Source organism: Garra rufa, chromosome 8, assembly GCF_049309525.1.
Source record: "Garra rufa chromosome 8, GarRuf1.0, whole genome shotgun sequence".
Classification (NCBI taxonomy): Eukaryota; Metazoa; Chordata; class Actinopteri; order Cypriniformes; family Cyprinidae; genus Garra; species Garra rufa.
In genome coordinates, this window is record NC_133368.1 from 9115488 (window position 1) to 9136832 (window position 21345).

Below are 21345 nucleotides of genomic sequence, written 5' to 3' on the forward strand. Positions count from 1 at the left end.
AAGGTCTAACCATCAAGGTCTAACTCAGAATGAGCGCAATACTTGCATCCCTATTCCAACATCTAGTGGAAAACTTTTCCAGAAAAGTGCAATGTATTTTAAGGAGTACTTAAGATGTCCACATACTTTTGGCCGTTACGTGTTTCATACAACACAGAACAAAATGTCTTAATCTACCTCAATATTAAGAATTGCTCTTGGCATTCTAGTAAATCACTGTTTCCTTTCCTTCCAAACCCATCCATCTTCCAACTACGCCTCCAGCTCTCGCTAAACCACGCCCTCACAGTGATGATTACAGCACCATGAAGAAGATCCCACCCCCCAAGCCCAAACGCAGTCCTAATACCAAACTGACAGGCTCCTATGAGGAGATCTCTGTACCTTCTCCTGCACGGCCCACGGACATGAAACTTGTCAGCCTGTTACGAGGCGGCCACTGCTTAGGCCTCATCCAGCGAGCAGCATCTGCGGATGGACCTCATTCTTCTGTGCTAAGTCTTTACCCCTGCCAGGATGAGGAGGATGTGTATATCGAGATGGTGGGGGCCTCCCGAGCCCTCAGCCTGGCTGACTCCCACAGTCCAGAAATTGGAGAGGCGGTGTACGAGGAAATGAAGTACTTCACACCTGATGAGGTGGGGTCAGCTCCGGTGGTGAAGCCTGAAGTTGTCAATCCCCCTACCGCTACTCTGCCTGCCCCGGTATTGGAAGTCAAGAGGCCTGTGACGTTGATGGAGCACTCCGGCACGCTTGGGGGAAAGCAGCAGAGCAAAGATGGGACGGGATGTGACATTCCAGCTCCATTCCCCAACCTTCTTCCACACCGTCCCCCACTTTTAGTCTTCCCTCCATCCCCTGTTACCTGCTCACCTGCCTCAGATGAGTCGCCCCTCACCCCTCTAGAGGTGAAGAAGCTTCCGGTGTTTGAAACCAACCTCAACTACTCCAGCCAGGATGGAGGCAGTCCACTCTCACCACAATACACACGGCAAAGAGCCGACTCCTCACCGAGTCTTTCCGTCTTAATGCCAGACAAGTCCACACCACCCTTAACTCCTCCGCCCCCTCCTCCCCCTCCGGCAGCACTTCCACCTCCTTACCGCCCCCCATCCCACTTTCCCTTCCCCCCTGAACCAAACTTCTTGGCCCTGAGCCGTGCAGCGTCTGTGGCTACCACCGATTCCTCCAAAGTCTCCCATAAAATAGGGCATGGTCTGGCAGAGACGCCCCCAAGCAGTTCCAAGCCTCCCTTCTCGCCAGTAAAGACCTCGAGGCCGGAGCCCCGCAGAGCTCACTCCTGCTCCTCCTCACCTCTGCTCTTCAACCCTGCCAATGGGAGACCCCTCACCAGTCCTCTAGATGAGCTCAACACCCTTTTCAGCTCAGGCCGCAGCCTGCTCCGCAAGTCCACCACTGGAAGAAAGATCCGTGACAGTGGTGAGTAAGAGTGTGTGCATGTGTTTGGGTACATGTGTTCCAAAGGTGTTGTAAGTAATTCCGGTGCCATATGTGGCACCAAATGGAATTGTGTAAATAATGAGTAACCAAGGTCTCTCAAGTACTTTGCCTATAGTTGATCCAGTGTTGGACCACATCAGGCTTCTCAGTCAAAAAAGCAACATTATAAGTGCCATAGAGCAACAGAATTTCTAAGTTTTGCTGAAATCAGTCTACACATAGCCTAGTTACAGTTACATAGTCAAATAGCTTTGCACTGTCCGCATTACGTAATTTTCGCCATCAGGAGGGCTTGTGGACAGCTACAAACCCCCTCAGTGTGCAGGCAATTTTTTGAGACCACGCGGATGGTGCAAGAAAAAGGCAGCAGAGATGCCTGTGCATGTGTCGAACTTGACAAAACGCACTTATCGTACAAGCCGTGCAGACGCAACTGGTCGTGAGACGCATCAGGACGCAAAATGTGAAATATACCCCGGCCTTAAATCTTTACTGCTTTCCTAGCTATAAGAAGAGGAGAAAATAATAGAAAGATGCCTGCGGACAAATACAACTTTGTAAAGACCCACGTCTTCGTTCTCTCCACTTTAGCCTTAATACCTTTGAGGCTTTTAGTAAGCTCTACTGAAAGAGCTTACAAACGGCAGAGACAAGAAACGCTAGATGCCATTCTGACAGGATATAAATATGTCGACGCATGTATTTGATGCCATAGCCACTAAACTAAAATTTCTCAGTACGGATATTTCAAACCTAACGTAAATCTTTTATGGGTTTTCTATTACTTATTTCTGTAAGAGATTTAATTTGTTTTATTGAGACATACAAGTCTTAATACCCAAGGTTCCCCTTTAATATTGAACAAGAGAGAGATACTAAGAGAGGGAGGAAGAGATGCTATTTATAAAATATCTTACTTTGTGTCATACAGTTTTATAACAACCTGAGGGTGAGTAAATGATTGCACAATTTTCATATTTGTGTGTACTACTCTTTTAAAGTGTTGGAGTGCATACTCCAGAGACATGAATCACAGATTTGTCTTGAATCACAGATTTTTATATCTCATCAGTTTACACTCACCAGCACACATGGTCATGCTTAATTTGCTGCAGGAGCATTAAAATAGTCTGGTCAAATTATAGAAACTTTCCCAGCACTCTTCTGGTTAAATGTTATTTCATATATGTGGTTACTGAAAGGCACATCCTGTTTAGTATGGTTTTTCTTGACTCATCCAGTGCCATGCTTTGTGTTTGTCAAAAACAGTGAGGTCAGTGCTGATAAAACAGCCATTTACTATAAAAGCCACAATTTGTTCTCTCTCAGAAACCGATTCCGATCCTAGCAGAGTGCTTTTGTATGATGGAGGTTTAGACTGTATTTTACATCTGCTCTGGATCACTTTTGTTACGACATGACAACATCCTTATGCAACAACTGCCCTTAAATGCTTCTGCACCGTGGGCCCAAAGGTTGAACTGAGTCAGAATAATCTGGAATTGTGTTCTAGCTTCTTTTTTTTAACTGATATATAATGCCCGTTAGGTACATGTCCATTTAAGGAAAAGAGCAAATGTTAAATGTCACATTAAAATAAGATAATTTGCAGAGAAAGCAATCTTAGGGAGGATGTTGGGCGGGCCTGACGATTTAGTTCGCATGCTGTGTCTAACACAGTTTCCCTCGCCTCCTCCTCTTAACCTTTGTATTTAATTAAAGATGCTTTAGTGTACATCTACTCCCATCATGGATTTATGAGCATGGATCCCATATGACCCCAACCCATATGTGCTTGTGTGCAAAATAAGTACTGTATATAGTATGAGAACTTGAATGTGGTTTCACAAATATGCAACTGCCAAGTTTATTCTGAATATCTTAGACAACTTACATGATTGGTTGCATCTAAAGCAGTGATTCTCAACTCCAGTCCTCGGGGCCCACTGCTCTGCACATTTTGTATGTTTCTGAATCTGACACACTCAGTTAAGTTCATGGATCTTTCTCCTAACGAGCTGATTATCTGAATCAGGTGTGTTTAATTGATGGAGACATACAAAATGTGCAGAGCAGTGGGCCTCGAGGACTGGAGTTGAGAATCACTGATCTAAAGGACACCACAAAGGCCAATATCTAGTGGCGAGAATGAGCTGTCTGCTTATTGTTTATATGCATCACCAAGATCACGAAAGATCAATACAATTAACTTAGCAACCACTACAACTAATTGCATCAATCAGAAGCAGATATTCTTAAACTATATATGGATTTAAAGTAGTGGTGGGCATAGATTTTTTTTTTTAATCTAGATTAATCTCAGTGTAATCTTGGAATTAATCTAGATTAATCTAGATTAAAATGGCTAATTTGAATTCTGCCAAAGGCATTCAGAATATGTGTGCTACCCAAATAATGACTAAAAGTAAGTCTTTGAGAACGGGTTTCTCAAGCCAGGTGGCGCATTAGACCAGGGGCTCACCTCCTGTTTCCAAAATGCATCACAAACTGCTTGACAATTGCATTTACAACACAATTAACTATACAAACTTGTGTAACCAACTATTCCTACACTGCATGTACTTCTGCGTAAAAGGCTGTGCGACGTGCGCGTTGCAGTTAAATCCACAGATGCGCACGGGCATGGATATCTGCCTGCATAGTCTTTGGTTAAACTGCGTTGCTTTTAGAAGCGTCAATTCAGTTGTTGCATATAGTTTAATGTCTTTATTTCGGGATTATCAATGTAAATTGTAACTCAGGCACGTGCCCCAGTAAAAAGGGTCTAGCAACGCCCCTGCCCCTGAAGCAAACCTGGCGGCTTCATAGCTGGATCCATGTTAGCACGTCTCGTTTGATGTGGTAATTTCGCAGTAGGCATACACACAGGTTCGAAGACTCGTTCTCGCCCCCTACAGTGCAATTCGGCTAGGTACACATCCGTGCTAAACTATCAAGGTGAAAGTCATCATAGCTTGCGTAGTGTAGACCCAGCTCCCAACCCAACTTTGAGAATAGATTAACGGCGATACTTTTTTTTATCGCCCGATAAGAGTCTCACGTTAACGCAGCACGTTAACGCCGATAACGGCCCACCACTAATTAAAAGCAAAGATCATTTCAACAATATGGACTTTCCTTTGATTTCAATGAAGGATTGAGATGTCTAGTTTGTTCATCTTATGTGTAAAAGGGTTTTCTGAGATATTATGGAGACAATCAATGAGCTTTAATTACGTGGTGCATGCATAAGGTTGTTTAGTTGTTGTTCCTGAAAGCCACCCAATTTCCTGCTGCCAATATGTTTGTATGAAAAAAAAAAAAAAAATATATATATATATATATATATATATATATATATATATATATATAATTTTTTTTTTTTTTCTTCCTCTCACTCTCTCTGTCTTGATTCAGTTTATTGTAAAGGGCACAGGGGGTATTAGCGCCGGTCACATAAATATTACATGGACAAGAGATGATGTAGCTATGAAATATTAAATATCAAAGTCTCCCGCTCTGCTGACGGATGTGAATCGCTGCAATGTGTGTGAATCCCTAGAGTACTGTGTGTGTGTGTGTGTGTGTGTGTGTGTGTGTGTGTGTGTGTGTGTGTGTGTGTGTGTGTGTGTGAAATGAACAAACATTAATATGTCATAATGTTTGTGCTAGTGTCATGCCTGAGAAATATTTCAAAGTATGTTTACAACATGTCTACATTTTTTCTCACGGTTTATTACACCTTTTAAGGTTAGGCGTTATTCACCCCTCTCACATTTTGAAATGCATATATATTTTTTTATATTTAATTATTCTTTATTTGTAGACTTTGTCTAGCTGTATTTCTCTGTTGTTGTTGTTTTGATACTTTAATTTCATTATACACACAATACATTAATACTTTAATTCAAGGACTTATTAAACTGATCAAAAGTATGGAAGCCCGTTTTCGCCACTGAATAATTAAAAAAAAGGTTATTGTGACTCTCACAATTCTCACAAATTTTTTTTCACAGAAATGTGAGATACAAACTCACAATTGCGAGACATAAAGTCAGAATTGTGAGATAACTTGCATTACAGACTTTTTTCTCGCAAATGCAAGTTTACATCTCACTATACTAACTTTTTTTCTCACAATTCTGAAAGTCCAATTTTGAGGGGGGGAAAGGCTATAATGTTCTTACAATTGCGAGATGTAAAAAAAAAAGAAAGCCAGAAAATCTTGCAGTTCTGACTTTATTTCTTAGAACTGCGACTTTATTTCCCAAAATTGTGACTTTATATCTCACAATTCTGAGAAAAAAAAGTCAGAAATGTGAGAGAAAAGTCACATTTATCTTTTTATGTTTTTTTTAGTAGCGTAAATGGAAATGTAATAATTCTATTAAAATGTGACAATAAAGAAATTTCTAATATTACAAAAGATTCTATTTCAAATAAATGCTTTTGTTTTGAGCAGCACAGCTGTTTTAAATACTGAATACTTATGAGAAATGTTTCATGTTATTAAAATTAGAATGATTTCTAAATGATCATGTGGCACTAAATTCTGAAGTAATGATGCTGAAAATTCAGCTGTGCATCACAGGAATAAATTACATATTAAAAATATATTACAATAGAGCAGTTATTTTGTACATATATATAAAAGTTGTTTTTGTTATTCCTAATATTTAAAAGAATTATTTATGCCATTTGATGAAAGTAATAAAATAAATTTCAGTTTCAATTATAATCAGATCATATGTCACAATGGGACATCATCTTAAAGGGTTAGTTCCCCCAAAAATGAAAATCCTTTTATTAATTATTCATCCTCATGTTGTTCCAAACCTGTAAGACCTTTGTTCATCTTCTGAATACAAATTAAGATATTTTTGATGAAATCCAGGACCTGCAATCAGTGGTTCATTAGTAATTTTATAAAGCTACAAGAATACTTTTTGTGCGAAAATAAGAAAAACAACTTTATTCAACAATTCTTACAATTGAGCCACTGATGTCACATAAACTACTTTATCAATGTCCTTACTACCTTTCTGGGCCCTGAACATGTCAGTTGCATAGCTGTCTGTGCTTGGATTACATCAAAAATATCTTTGTGTTCTAAAGTTGAACAAATATCTTACAGGTTTGAAACAACATGAGGGTGAGTAATTAATGAATTAATGACAGGATTTTCATTTTGGGGTGAACTAACCCCAAAAATATGTTTACTTCACATTTAACTATTATGTTGATAATTTGACCAAAAAAAAGTGTTTAATTATAAAAATTAAAACAGTAATCCGTATCTGAGCCTTGAGGACTTGAAATTAAATGTAATACCTCTTTTGAAATGAAATATTTTGTAAAAGACAAACCCAATTCCACATGAGTGTTCAGACACGCATGATCATAATTGCCAATCTCAAGTGTAATGCAATGTGACTGTTTCCCTCGTGAATATATAAGGTGGTGTCAGCAGGGGTCCCAGACACAAAGCTGCAGTTAATGAATCTCTGATAACCCCAGACGCTGGCTGTGAAGTCAGATGCTCATGACATGAGTGAGAGCATGCTGTAATGGAAACAGGGCTTTTAACAGGAGTTTAAAGGGGCAGCTGACCCCTGTGCTATATCCATCCATGTGGCGGTCAGATCCAAGCAGACGCACATGCCACGAGGCTTAAACATCCCCTCGTTCTTCCGCTCTCTCTGCTGTCAACGTCATTGCCAGACACAATCATTCCCGCAATTCCTGGCCGGAGCAGCTGCATATGTCCCTGCAGAAATGTTAGTGACTCAATGTGGCAGGTGTTAACTTGCATGTCACGTCGTCACCATTTTTTGTCATAAACTGGAAACGCATAGATCGAAGGTCACGCTTAGATGGTCTGTGGAGCCTTACGTAGTACTGAAGCATAGGTTACACATTGTGTTGATGTGAATCAATGTATTTATTGAATGTTCTTATTTATTGCTTTTCCATAGGACTCTCAAATTCCAACATAAACCTGCCAGGTCGAGAGGATCAAGGCCCCATCTCTCCCTCAGCACAGTTACAGGACAAAAACGCCAACAACCACACTTCTCCCAACTCTTCAAACCCAGCGCCCATTGAGAACGGCAACCAGATCACCAACGGTAATGGCACAAGAGGTTATTAGATCACTTCCAGAATAAAAATTTCTTGATAACTTACTCACCCCTTAGTCTTCCAAGATGTTCATGTCTTTCTTTCTTCAGTCGAAAAGAAATTAAGGTTTATGAGGAAAACATTCCAGGATTTTTCTCCATATATTGGACTTCAATGGGGATCAATGGGTTAAAGGTCCAAATTGCAGTTTCAAAGGGCTCTGCATGATCCCAGTTGAGAATAAGGGTCTTATCTAGTGAAATGATCAGCCATTTTCAAAATAAGATATAAAAAAAAGGTTCACTGCAAAAAAACACTTTTTTTACTTAGATTTTTTGACTTGTTTCCAACTAAAATATCTAAAAATTCTTAAATCAAGAAGGGTTCTCTAGACAAGTAAAAAAATGTTGTCTTGCTTTCAGAAAAAAAAAACAAGTCAAAATTAAGTGTTTTTGTTTTCTGTTTGAGATAAGATTTTTTTTCCTTACCCCATTGGCAGATTATTGCTTGTTCTAAGCAAAAATTCACTTAATTTTGAGTTGTTTTTTCTGAAAACAAGAAAATAATTTTTACTCGTCTAGAAAATCCTTCTTGATTTAAGAATTTTTAGATATTTTGGCTGGAAACAAGACAAAAAATCTAAGTAATAAAAGCATTTTTTGCAGTGTTCTTCATCCATGCACGTTGGTTCAAAAAGGTAGGCTATCTCGTTTTCTCCTCCAACTTCAAAATCGTCCATCATCGTTGTGTTAGCTTTTTTGCAAAGGCCTTTTGATTTTCTTTGCAAGTTTGCTTTGTAAACTCTGAGTTAGCACTCCCGCCAATGTGACTACGTAATGCGTGAGGTTGAGCTAGTGGAAGATGAGCAGTTATGGTTAAAAAGTATATCAATTTTATTTTGATTTAGAAAATGACAGATCGTTTCCTTCAGTAAGACCCTTATTCCTTGGTTGGAATCATGTAGAGCTCTTTGAAGCTGCATTGAAACTGCATTTTGGACCTTCAACCCATTGGCCACTATTGAAGTCCACTATATGGAAAAAAATCCTGGAATGTTTTCCTCAAAATTTCCTAAATTTCTTTTCGACTGAAGAAAGGAACAGCTTGGATGACATGGCGTGAGTAATTATATTCTCTTCATGGCTTTATGGATGTGGTCAGGAGCAGAGGAGACTAACTCACACACCCCACAATCCCATGTTACATTAGGGCATTGGCCGTTGCATGTCCTAATGTGCATCCATCAAATTATTCTAAGCTCATTCACATGTCATCGGCTGGCCCAGCCTTCCCCCAAGGTTTGTTTACCACAGAGACAGCACCAATAACTGCGTAACCTTTGGCCAGCTGAGTGTGACATATACCACAGAGGCACAGCGCTTCACATGCTTGAGAAAATATTGGAGATAAAGTATGAGAATAAGAGAAACGGAAAGAATGGCAGGTTGTAGAGAGAAAGGGGTTGGAGAAATGGGCAAGGTAAGATAGAACGAGTTGACCCAGAAGCTATCACTGAGGCAGGCCATGATTAAAGTGAAAGGCCCTGGACTTGATAAAGTGCTCTCCTAAAGAGCCATCAGATGGCTCAGGGTCTCTCTGTCTCCCTTACACAAACACATACACTCACTCTCTTGGCCTTTTGTCCTCTCAGTGAGGCTAATATCTGCGTGAGGAGGGGGTGAACTTCCATATTCCACGTGAAGCATCCATTGAAGAAGAGTGGGCGGAAGTTTTAAACAGCCAGCAGTGACCTATACACTCAGCCATTATATGCCGGCATCTTTAAGATAATGGTATATGAACTAATGTACATTTCCCAAAGGAAATACCAGTGCTTGCAAGACAGCAAATGAATAGTGTTGAAGTTTTAGGTAGCTCAGGTTTTAGGCATATCTTTTACTGACATTGGGAAAAAAATGTGAGTTTATACCACACAAATCTGAGAAAAAAATGTCAGAATTGTGAGTTTGTATCACAAAATTCTGACTTTATAACTTCTAATTGTGAATTGCGAGATACAACCTTGCATTTGCGAGAAGTTTATTGTGCAATTCTGACTTTATTTCTCGTGAGTTTATATCTCGCATTTCTGACTTTATAACTCGTAATTGCAAGTTTATATCATGAAATTCTGAGAAAAAAAGTCAGAATTGTAAGTTTGTATCATGCAATTCTGACTTAACTTGTAATTTTTCCCTTCAAAATTGGACTTTATCTCACAATTCTGAGAAAAAAAAAGTCTTGCGAGATACAAACTTTTGTTTGTGAGAAAAGTCAGTTGCAGGTTTTATCTTGCAATTATAACTTTCTCACAACTGTGAGTTTATATCACACAATTCTGAGAAAAAAGTTGTTTTTTTTAATTCTGACTTTATAACTCACAGTTGCAAGTTTATATTATGAAATTCTGAGGAAAAAAAAGTCCGAATTGTGCGTTTATATCACAATGTTTTGACTTTATAACTCGTAATTGCGTTAAGTTTTGTTTCCCCTGAAAATTGGACTAAGAAAAAGTCAGAATTGTGAGTTTAATCACAATTCTGAGAAAAAAGTCATAATTGCGTGAAAAAGTCAGAATTAGAAACTTGCTTGAAAAGACAGAAGTCTAGAAAGTCGAGATAGAAACTTGCATTTGCGAGAAAGGCAATTGCGAGTTTATTTCACAATTCAGAATTGTGAGTTTATATTTTGCATTTCTGACTTTATAACTCGCAATTGCAAGTTTATATCATGAAATTGAGAAAACAAGTCAGAATTGTGAGTTTGCAATTCTGACTTTATAACTCGTAACTGTGTTCAGTCTTTTTTTTCCTTAAAAAAAATTGGACTTTATCTCACAATTCTGAGAAAAAGTCAAAATTGCGTGAAGTCAGAATTGCAAGATACAAACTCGCATTTGCGAGAAAAAAGTCAAGTTTAACTTGCAATTCTGACTTTATTTCTCACAATTGTGAGTTCATATCATGCAATTCTGTGAAAAAAATTCTGAATTATGAGTTTATGTCTCACATTTATGACTTTATAACTCACAATTCGAAGTTTATATTATGAAATTCTGAGAAAAAATGTCAGAATTGTGAGATTATATCTCGCATTTCTGACTTAACTCGCAATTGCGAGCTTATGTCATGCAATTCAGAGGAAAAAGTCAAAATTGTGCTTTTATATCAGTTCTGAGAAAAAAAGTCAGGATTCCATTGGAATGCAGTCAAACCACTGAATCTGATGCTCACAGAATTTTGAAAACTAAATTAAAACAAACATATAAATCACAAAACAGGCTGAAATTATATACAAAACAAAGAATGCATGTTGTGGTACAAGCTAAATAGCAGTAATAAGAAAAAAGGAGGAATTTCTATATTGTGTTTGCATTATGTGATTACATATTTCAGTCAATGCTTGAAGAACGTTGCATTTAACATCCGGATATTTCTCTTTCAATAGGGACGTTGGAAGACGAGGGCCATCCAAAGTCTAATGTGTCCAGCACCTCTGCATTACACAGGCACATGGACAGCCACCACACTCAGGTGAAGCATTTACACAAACCTACACTTACATGCACTTGTTCTCTGGTGGCATCTGTCATCCACTCTTCCGTGGGGAGAAGGTCTCCAGTGACCTCAAATGGCAGATGTAATCATGGGTAATGAAAGTGAGAGCGGGTCCCGTGTCATCCCAGACTCAGCACTCTGCCAAATGAAATGAGCGAAGGCTTATCTGGAGATCGTATTCAGAGGTGCATTAGAGGAGAGGGGTGGTGCTCCAGCCCTGTTCTCCTCCTCAGGAACACGCCGGAAAGATCGGTGCGTGCCCTCTGTGCTTCTCAACATCTCACTGTGTGTCCTGAAAGCAGGGTTACCCTCACAAAACATTAAAACTTAATGAGGCTTCTCTGAGAGCTTTTTACCTCAATAACACTATCTGTCTCTCGTCCTCTGTATCGCTCTCTCAACAGTAGAGTTTGGCAAGCGAGAGTATTTATTCTGAACCGGGTCTGTTTTTAATATAATAGTAAAGCAGAGTGATTTTATTTACATGCTTGTAATACCATGGTACATTTTTGGTAACGCAATATTTTGATGATGATAATAATAATAATAATAATGTTATTATTATAAAATAAGTTAATAAATATAAAAAGTAAATATAAAATATTAGATATAGGTTTACATAATGTTTATTTAGTTATTTACATGTGCATTTCTTTAAAACCAGAAAAGGTAATTTAATATAATTTAGATTTTTTTATTTATTTAAATAATTCTAAATATATAAATTTAAATAATATATATCATTATATATTATATAAATCATATATAAATTTATATATATATATATATATATATATATATATATATATATTTGCATTTATATTTTTTTTACTTTTTCAGGTTTTATGCAAATTTGAAATTAATATGTAAAGTTACATTTATATATTTACAATTATATTATAATCATTTATAGAATTATATTATATAAATTTTTACATTCAGGATTAATACATTTCTATTTATATTTCATCAAATTATTTCCTGTACTTATTTTTTCATCTAATAATAATAATTATTATTATTATTATTAATAATAATATTATTATTATTATTATTATTGTATTATTATTATTATCATCATCATTATCGTTATTATAAATATCAAAAAATAAATATGAAACAATAAATCACTTAAAAGTCAGAAAATTTAAATGCAATATATATATATATATTGCATTTATTATGATTTATTATTTTATATTTACTTTGTGTATATTCAGATTTATACAAATATATTCAAAATTAATGTTGCAATTTATATTTATATATTTAAAATTATATAATATTCATTCATAGTCGTATATTATATTCCCTTTTATATTCAGGATTAATAGATTTATATTCATATTTCATCTAATTATTTCCTTTTTTCATGTAAACATTTGGTCCTTCACTCTGTCAATTCTGTCAAAAAAAAAAAAACTTTTTTTTTTTATTCTCTGGTGATCTTTCCAAACATGATTTATGATAGGATGATAGAAACAAAAATATTTCTTCAAAAAACGAATCACAAAAGAGGCAACTGGTGTTGAAGAAATTCTCATGCACGTGCAGTTCATAATAGGCTTTTTTCCTATTAACATGTGACACATCAATGGTTTAACTCATATCTTTACATAATCTTGGATTAAATAACAAATACATATGACCTTGACCGTAAATAATACATGGATGATCGCCACCGGCTGCCAGATAAAAAGCTCCAATGAATCAAGCCTGAATCTTCCTAAACGTCTAGCTTATAGATAGCTTTGACCGTGACATCCGTGGCATGGCGTGAGCAGTGTACAATACAATGTATGTGACTGTCAATCACTTAACAGGAAGACCATATTAGGAATAAGGAAGACGTAGCCAAATGCACAGGATGTGACGTTGATAGTTACATTGTGAAAGACAATACAAGACATGCATATAAGAATGTCCGCACACACACATATAGCCATTGCTAGAGCAGACACCATCTGTTAGGATGATGGGATTGAGGACAGATATATGGCACTGTCACCTGCTGACAGCAAAAAGAGAGTTCTTTGATTTATGGCAGGCAAATGCTCATTTTATAAGCTTATGTGCTTTGTAGAAAGATCCGCAACAGACTGCAACGTCTCGCATAACTGTATCATCATATCAGTGACTGTGGCTCTGTTCCAAAATCTAGTGAGATGCCTATGTAGACGTCATAGATGGGTCCTGGCATAGAGTATGTTCTAAAAGGTTAGCCACCAATGTTATACAGTGTTAAAGATTTTTTGAAGTTGTAAATAAATGAACAAATAGTAGTAATAATTTAAAAAAAAAAATTGATTGTTGAAAATTATTGAAGTATATTTTATGCTTATACTACAGGGCCGTTGAATGCTTGAATCTGATTGGCTGACGAACGTTCTAGAGGTGTGCATTATTTTCAGGGAAACGCATGGCGAACGTAGTTCCAGGCAGCTTTTGACCGCAGTACATGTCTGTATCACTTTGCCTCACGATTTCAGTTATTTCAAAGGTCCTTACAGAACCAAAACAGCAAAATAAGCAAAACCCACAATGACACTGGCCAAACTAATAAATACAGTAAACAACAGGATAAAAACGACAGATTATGTCCATGTTTTTTCCACAATATTACGTTTTATTATGTACGGAAAACACAAACTCTATTTCTCTCGCTCTCTCTCACTCACAGACACACACACAAATTAAAAAGAAAAGTAATAATAATTAAAATAAAATAATAAATCTTTATTTATTTATTCTGACTTTTTCTCAGAATTGTGAGTTTGTATCTTGCAATTCTGACTTTATAACACAATTGCGAGTTATTAAATCAGAATTGTGAAATATAAACTTGCAATTCTGAGAACATATCAGTCATTTTTCACCTCAAAATAAAAATATTTCTTACAGTAGTTTATATCATGCAATTCTGTGAAAAAAAATGTCAGAATTGAGACTTTATATCTTGCAAATCTAACTTCATAACTTCCAGTTGTGAGTTTATATCTCAGAATTGAGTTATTTGTCAGATTTGCGAGTTTATAAGATGCAATTCTGTCACAATAGTGAGAAAAATTAGAATTCAAGATACAAGTTCGCAATTGCAGAATTGCAAGTTTTTATCACAATTCTGACTTTATTTAGTTTATATCTCGGGAATTGAGTTATTTCTCAGAATTGCGAGTTTATAAGATGCAATTGCGAGTTTATATCTCACAATTCTGAGAAACAAACTTGCAATTGCGAGAAAAAAGTCAGAATTGTGAAGTCTAAGTGTGTTTCTCGTAATTGTGAGTTTATATGACGCAACTGAGAAAAAAGTTAGAATTGTGACTATATCTCGCAATTCTAACTTCATAAATCGCAATTGTGAGTTTATATCTCGGAATTTAGTTATTTCTTAGATTTGCTAGTTTCACAAGAAGCAATTGTAAGTTTATATCTCGCAATTCTGAGGAAAAAAGTCAGAATTGTAAGATAAAAAGTCGCAACTGCAAGAAAAAAATCTGAATTGTGAGTTTTTATCTCGTATATGTGACTTTATTTCTCACAATTGTGAGTTTATATCACGCAATTCTGATTTAAAAAAATGTCAGGATTGTGACTTTACATCTCGCAATTCTTACTTTATAACTCACAACTGCGAGTTTGTATCTTGGAATTGAATTATTTCTCAGATTTGTGAGTTTATTTCTCACAATTCTGACTTCATTTCTCAGAATTGCAAGTTTATATATGAGATGTCGATTAGCATTACAATATGAATATACATTATCCATGTAAAAAGACCTGATTTGGCTTGAAGAATGCAGATAAACCATGTACTGTTATACTCGTCTGCTATACTTTTTTTCTGCTTTTATTCAGCTCCAGTGATAGCTGGGATCTCCTGGAAAGTCATTTGTTTTATTACTCCTATGAGTCTCGCTTGTGGACTTTCTATGTGAAAGCGCCCTCTGGTGTTGAGTATGAATGAAACAAATTACATCTGAGAGTTTAACGCTCCACAATGGCGCTGACACTGGATTATTATGTGTCATAATATCATAAGTGTACTATTCAATTTAAAATGTCACTATTATCAGTATATTGAAATTTCATTATTTACATATCACATTTATCTTCAATACCAATATATTTTGCGACACCACTAATGGCAACATATTGACAACAAACTAAAACTGAAATCAATTGTACATTGCATCTCAACCACTTTTGAAGTTCCATTTGAATTCCTTAGAAGCTGGCTAGACAGAAAAGCAGCTCACTTGGTTTTGAACCAGAGATCGAATATTTTCCTGTTTCATAATTGTTCCATGTCTGCATAATCTCCCTGATTTACTTACCAAGTCATATGTGAGCTGCAGTAATGGAAATGTGCTTTCATAATAATTGAAAGCGAGAGACCACCACAGTGCACCTGTCAGTCTCTATACGTAATGTGTGGTCCCCTGCTGAGGGCCCTGCATTATGAAACCTATGCTGGCCTGTAATGCTTTATGAATATGTAAACTATATGTATAAAGCTGTGGCCCAGAGGTGCTCTTCCATAAAGTGGAGCGCACACTTGTCGTAAACTTGTGTGGGCCGGTTGTTATTAAACGCAAAACAATTAGCCGCTGTCATTCGACCTAACGGAGCAGTGTAAGGTTCCTGAGTGGAAAGCTGGGGTCCTCGCTCTCTCTCGCTCTCTCTGACTCAGATGTGTTGTCATATTGCCCGCCGCTGAGAGCCGTGGATTGTTTGTCTATTAAATGGGGAGCGCCCTAGTTTCTCTGTAAATAGCCTCAGCGTCCTGTGTTTCCAATCCAGTTTGTTCTGGCTCAGGCAAAGAATGACAGAAGCCTGTCATTATTCCAATGAACATACAAACAGTGTCAGCCCAGGACCCGCAAACAGACATTTTAGGTATACCTATGAGACACACTTGAGAAACCATGCAATTATATTTCATGTAACAGTTATTTTTGAGTTCTTGTATGAATAGAATCCTGCAAAATAGACAGATTCTTATTCAAACCATTATTAGTAGTAATTTTTTTAGACGTTGACATTGCATGCAGGCTGATGCATACAGAAAGAGGCTTTGAAACTGAGATAACCTGAGTGACATCTGCGTCACGCCATCAGCTGACTGACAGTACTTCAGATATTTACACTGTTGATATCTTAGCTTTTGCATAGCACATACAGTGATCAACAGATAATATCACAGAATGATATCATCATATAAAAGTGAACTGTCCTGCTGACCTGGATGACGCCTTCTGACACCAAAAGAGTGCTGCTTCTTGTGCCCTTACATGAGGGCCAAACGGTGACATAACGGACTACATAACATGCCTACAAATAAACATGTTGTGTCATGTCTACTCTGTTTACAAGCCTAATAAATTTGGAGAACACTTTCTCATCTAATACAGCATCATGACATGACATAAACTGCTTTTAATGGAACATTTTTGGAAGTTGTTTAAATATGCACACTACTGTTCAACAGTTCGGAGTTGGAAAGGTCATTATTATTTTTATTTATATATTTGTTTGTTTGTTTTTATTTTTATAGAATTGTCCCGTGCTCACCTAGTTTGCATTTATTTGATAAATACAGTAAAACAGTAATTATTGCTATAATTATTATTACAGTTTGAAATAACTATTTTCTCTTTTAATGTATTTGAAATATTTTAATTACATTTATTACATTACAGTCAAAAATATAATACTGTAAAACAGTAATTATTACTCTAATTATTATTACGGTTTAAAATAACTGTTTTCTCTTTTAATGTATTTTAAATATTTAAATTACATTTATTACAGTAAAAAAATAAAACCATAATTATTACTATAATTATTACTATTACGGTTTAAAATAACCGTTTCTCTTTTAATGTATTTGAAATATTTCAATTACATTTATTACAGTAAAAAAAATAAAACCGTAATTATTACTATTATTACTATTACGGTTTAAAATAACCGTTTTCTCTTTTAATGTATTTGAAATATTTCAATTACATTTATTACAGTAAAAAAATAAATAAAACCGTAATTATTACTATTATTACTATTACGGTTTAAAATAACCATTTTCTCTTTTAATGTATTTGAAATATTTCAATTACATTTATTACAGTAAAAAAAACATTATTATTACTATTACGGTTTAAAATAACCGTTTTCTCTTTTAATGTATTTGAAATATTTCAATTACATTTATTACAGTAAAAAAAACCTAATTATTACTATTATTACTATTACGGTTTAAAATAACCGTTTTCTCATTTAATGTATTTGAAATATTTCAATTAAATTTATTACAGTAAAAAAATAAAACCGTAATTATTACTATTATTATTATTACGGTTTAAAATAACTGTTTTCTCTTTTAATGTATTTTAAATATTTCAATTACATTTATTACAGTAAAAAAATAAAACCGTAATTATTACTATTATTATGGTTTAAAATAACTGTTTTCTCATTTAATGTATTTGAAATATTTGAATTATATTACATACTACAGTAAAAAAATACTGTAAAACAGTAATTATTGCTAAAACTACATTAGTTTATAATAACTATTTTATTTTTTAATGTATTTTAAATATTTGAATTACATTTATTACACTACAGTAAAAATACCGTAAAACAGTAATTATTACTATAATTATTTCTGTTTAAACTAACTATTTTCTCGTTTATTGCATTAAAAATATTTGAGTTACATGTATTACACTACAGTAAAAAAATAACACAATAAAACTGTAATTATTACTATAATTACACTACAGTAAAAAATACCATAAATCAGTAATTATTACTATAATTATTTCAGTTTAAAAGGATTGTTTTCTTTTTTAATGTATTTGAAATATTTGAATTACATTTATTACACTACAGTAAAAACAGTAAAACAGTAATTATTACTCTAATTATTATTAAAGTTTAAAATAACTGTTTGCTCTTTAATGTATTTGAAATATTTGAATTATATTTATTACACTACAGTAAAAAAATACAAAACACCTTTTTTACCTCAAGATTTATTAAAACATGTCAGTAATAAAATTAAATAACACCCTTGTACCTCAAGATTTATTGAAATGTAATTTAGTTATTCTGATAATTAGTTTTTATTATAAAAATATTATTACATATTTTAATACAACTTCTAAATGTTTTTTTACGATGATTATTCTACTGAGCATTAAGAATTTTCAAATGATATAATCAATTATATTATATTGTAGTTTAACTGAAATTGATTGAAAGAGATTATTTTAATCAAAAATACAATAAAAAATCATATTATTGAATATTATTACGGTTTAACATAGCTGTTTTCTACTGAAATATATTTTAAAATGTAATTTCCTGTGATGTAAAATCATCCCTACTCCAATCTGAAACATGATCCTTCAGAAATCATTCTAATATGCTGATTTGCTGCTCAAGAAACATTTTTTATATTATTATCAACAATGAAAAGTTGTGCAGCTTAATATTTTTGTGAAAAACAAGACAATTTTTGTTTTCAAAATAACAGCATTCATTTGAAATATAAATCTTCTCTAACATTTTCACATGTCCCTACTCTCACTTCTGATCAGTTTAATGCGTCCTTGCTGTATAAAAGTATTGATTTCTTTATAAAAACACAAAACTTTTCTACTATGGTGTATATATAACATTTAATGAACAATTTTCAATAGACCGATAAAGTAGCTGGAATCACTGTGCAGGGCAGCACATTGTTCCTAGGAACAAGATGTCCGTCGCGTCACATCAGGCATTTCCAATGCAGACATCTTCATTGATTTTAATGCAGACGGTCTAATTTTGTTTCACGTCAGTCTAGCCAGACCGAGCTGTCACATTATTCCTCCCTGAAGTCTCCAGCATGTATCAAAATGTATAGAAGCATTTTGAATTTCACTAGTGACACCCAAGAAGCTTTGAACCTCAAGAAGCACTGAATGCCACAAGCTCTCCGATTACCGGATCCCATTCTGTCTTTGGCTTCCTGCCTGTGTCACATGATAGGGGTCAAGGTCACAGGACCGCATGGAAAGCAGGAAGTGGATGCAGAAAAGACGTATAGATGTTCTACAAATATCCCATACAGTTGCACGGCCAACTTCTACGCTGTAAATAAAACTTGAATTATTCAAATAGATAATGAAATATTCAGAACGACAGAATAGCCCCCCGCAGAGTGAAGTGAGCCACACGCTAGTGCTCTCTGAAACGGGACACTAACCTTTTAAACCACATCAACTAGAGTATATACTCACTTACTAGCAATACTCAATCCTCTGGTAACTTTACACTAAAGTTTCAGATTCGCCACGCTGTGCCAGATACGCTCTCGCAACAAAACATTGAACGTCCACCATTTCGGTCTTAACGTATTTATCGATGTGGCGCCGAACAACACGAGAGCTGATCTGTGCCAGTAAATCCCAGTCCTTTTATCTTAGGTCTGACATGAAGAAAAACAGATGGCAGTGAGGATGTGCTCCCATCACTCAAATGTAACCCCGCCAGAGGTCATCCTCAAAGGGACGCTCTACCTCTTAATGTCCTTATGGCACTCGGAAGCAGGAAACAGCCTTTTAATGCCCCTTAACATGTATTAGCACACGCCTGCTTCATATTTCCCCCGTCTCCGCTCTCTGTATCTCACTCGTCCTGCCTTCTGGTCCATCCGCTCCTTATTGATCCACATCGCAACGTCTCATAACATGCGGAAGATCATGATGTTTAATTATTGATCAGCTTGGTTTCGCCGGAGATTGCGATTGAGAGCGAGAATGAGACGAGCGCAGTTCGGCCTTATCAGCATCAGGATCCGGCGGGTGCGGGAGATTGCTTAGAAAATGACAGCAGGGATAATGAAGTGTTCCCGGACGGGCGCTCTGGTAATGGAGTATTCTTGCTTCGTGTCTGTATGTGATAAGGTCTGAAGAGGCCATCTCTTCTGACAGGGCTGCTGTGTATCACGCAATCTTGGAGATGCTGACTGACATGTGGAGATCCCAAGGATCAGATACACAGCTGACTGTAGATACAGTGATCCCAAGAAGTATTTGGACACTTATGACTTTAAAATGTATGATTGCCACTGCAAACCAAGTAGTATCTGTTGTGAAGACAGATGGAAAAAAAAACATAATCGAGGCATTTATTTGATTTAAACAATAATTTTTGCAATTTTAAGTAATTGTTTTCTATTTTATATATATATATATATATATAAATGTAATTTATTCATGTGATGCAAAGCTGAATTTTCAGCATCATCACTCCAGACTTCAGTGTCACATGATTCAGAAATCTTTCTAAAATGTTGATTTTCTTAAGAAACATTTTGTATTATTACCAGTGTTGTGCAGATTAGTATTTTTAGGAAACTATAGATGTTTGTTTGTTTATTTATTTATTTATTTATTTTAAATGCTGCATATTTTGGAGCATTGTAGAAAAGTGGAGTCAATTTTTAATATTGACAATTTTACATTATTTGTAATTTGCGATTCATTATTTATTAAAAGTCCTGATATTTCTTGTTTTTATCAAAGGTAACTTTGCATGGTCACAGCCTAACGTGGAACTCATTTAATGCATGATGATTATAATATAATATAATATATAATATATGTAATGTATTTATTTATAAATGCTGCCTGTTTTAGAGTTTTGTGGAAAAGTGGAGTGAATTTAAATATTTACAATTTTGCATTTTTGTAATTTGCAAGTCATTATTTATTAAAAGTCCTGATATTCCTTGTTTTATCAAAGTTAACTTTGTATGGTCAAAGCCTAATTTGGAACTTAATATAATATAATATAATATAATGTATTTATTTTTATTCATTGATATATATATATATATATATATATATATATATATATATATATATATATATATATATATATATATAATTTTTTTTTTTTTTTTTTTTTTTTGCTGCATATTTGGGAATATTTTTGGAAAAGTGGAGTAAATTTGAATACATTTTGTCAATTTATTTTGTCAAAGGTAACTTTGCCTGGTCAAAGCCTAATGTGGAACATTATATTATATCATGACACATTTAATGCGTCATGATATAATGTAATATAATGTAATATAAATGTATTTATTTATTAGTGTTTTAATTGTTATTTATTTATTTATTTATTTATTCATTTATGATATAATATAATA

The 21345-nt window shown here is 34.9% G+C and overlaps 1 protein-coding gene across 1 annotated transcript in view; it reads left to right on the top strand.

Moving 5' to 3' along the window:
* myo16 (myosin XVI) overlaps positions 1–21345 on the top strand; it is a 341691-nt gene that overhangs the window by 298717 nt on the left and 21629 nt on the right. Inside the window, exons 32-34 of the mRNA XM_073846062.1 lie at positions 265–1440; positions 7437–7589; positions 11029–11114. Of these exons, the coding sequence (XP_073702163.1) occupies positions 265–1440; positions 7437–7589; positions 11029–11114 (1415 nt within the window). The remainder of the gene's footprint in view (positions 1–264; positions 1441–7436; positions 7590–11028; positions 11115–21345) is intronic.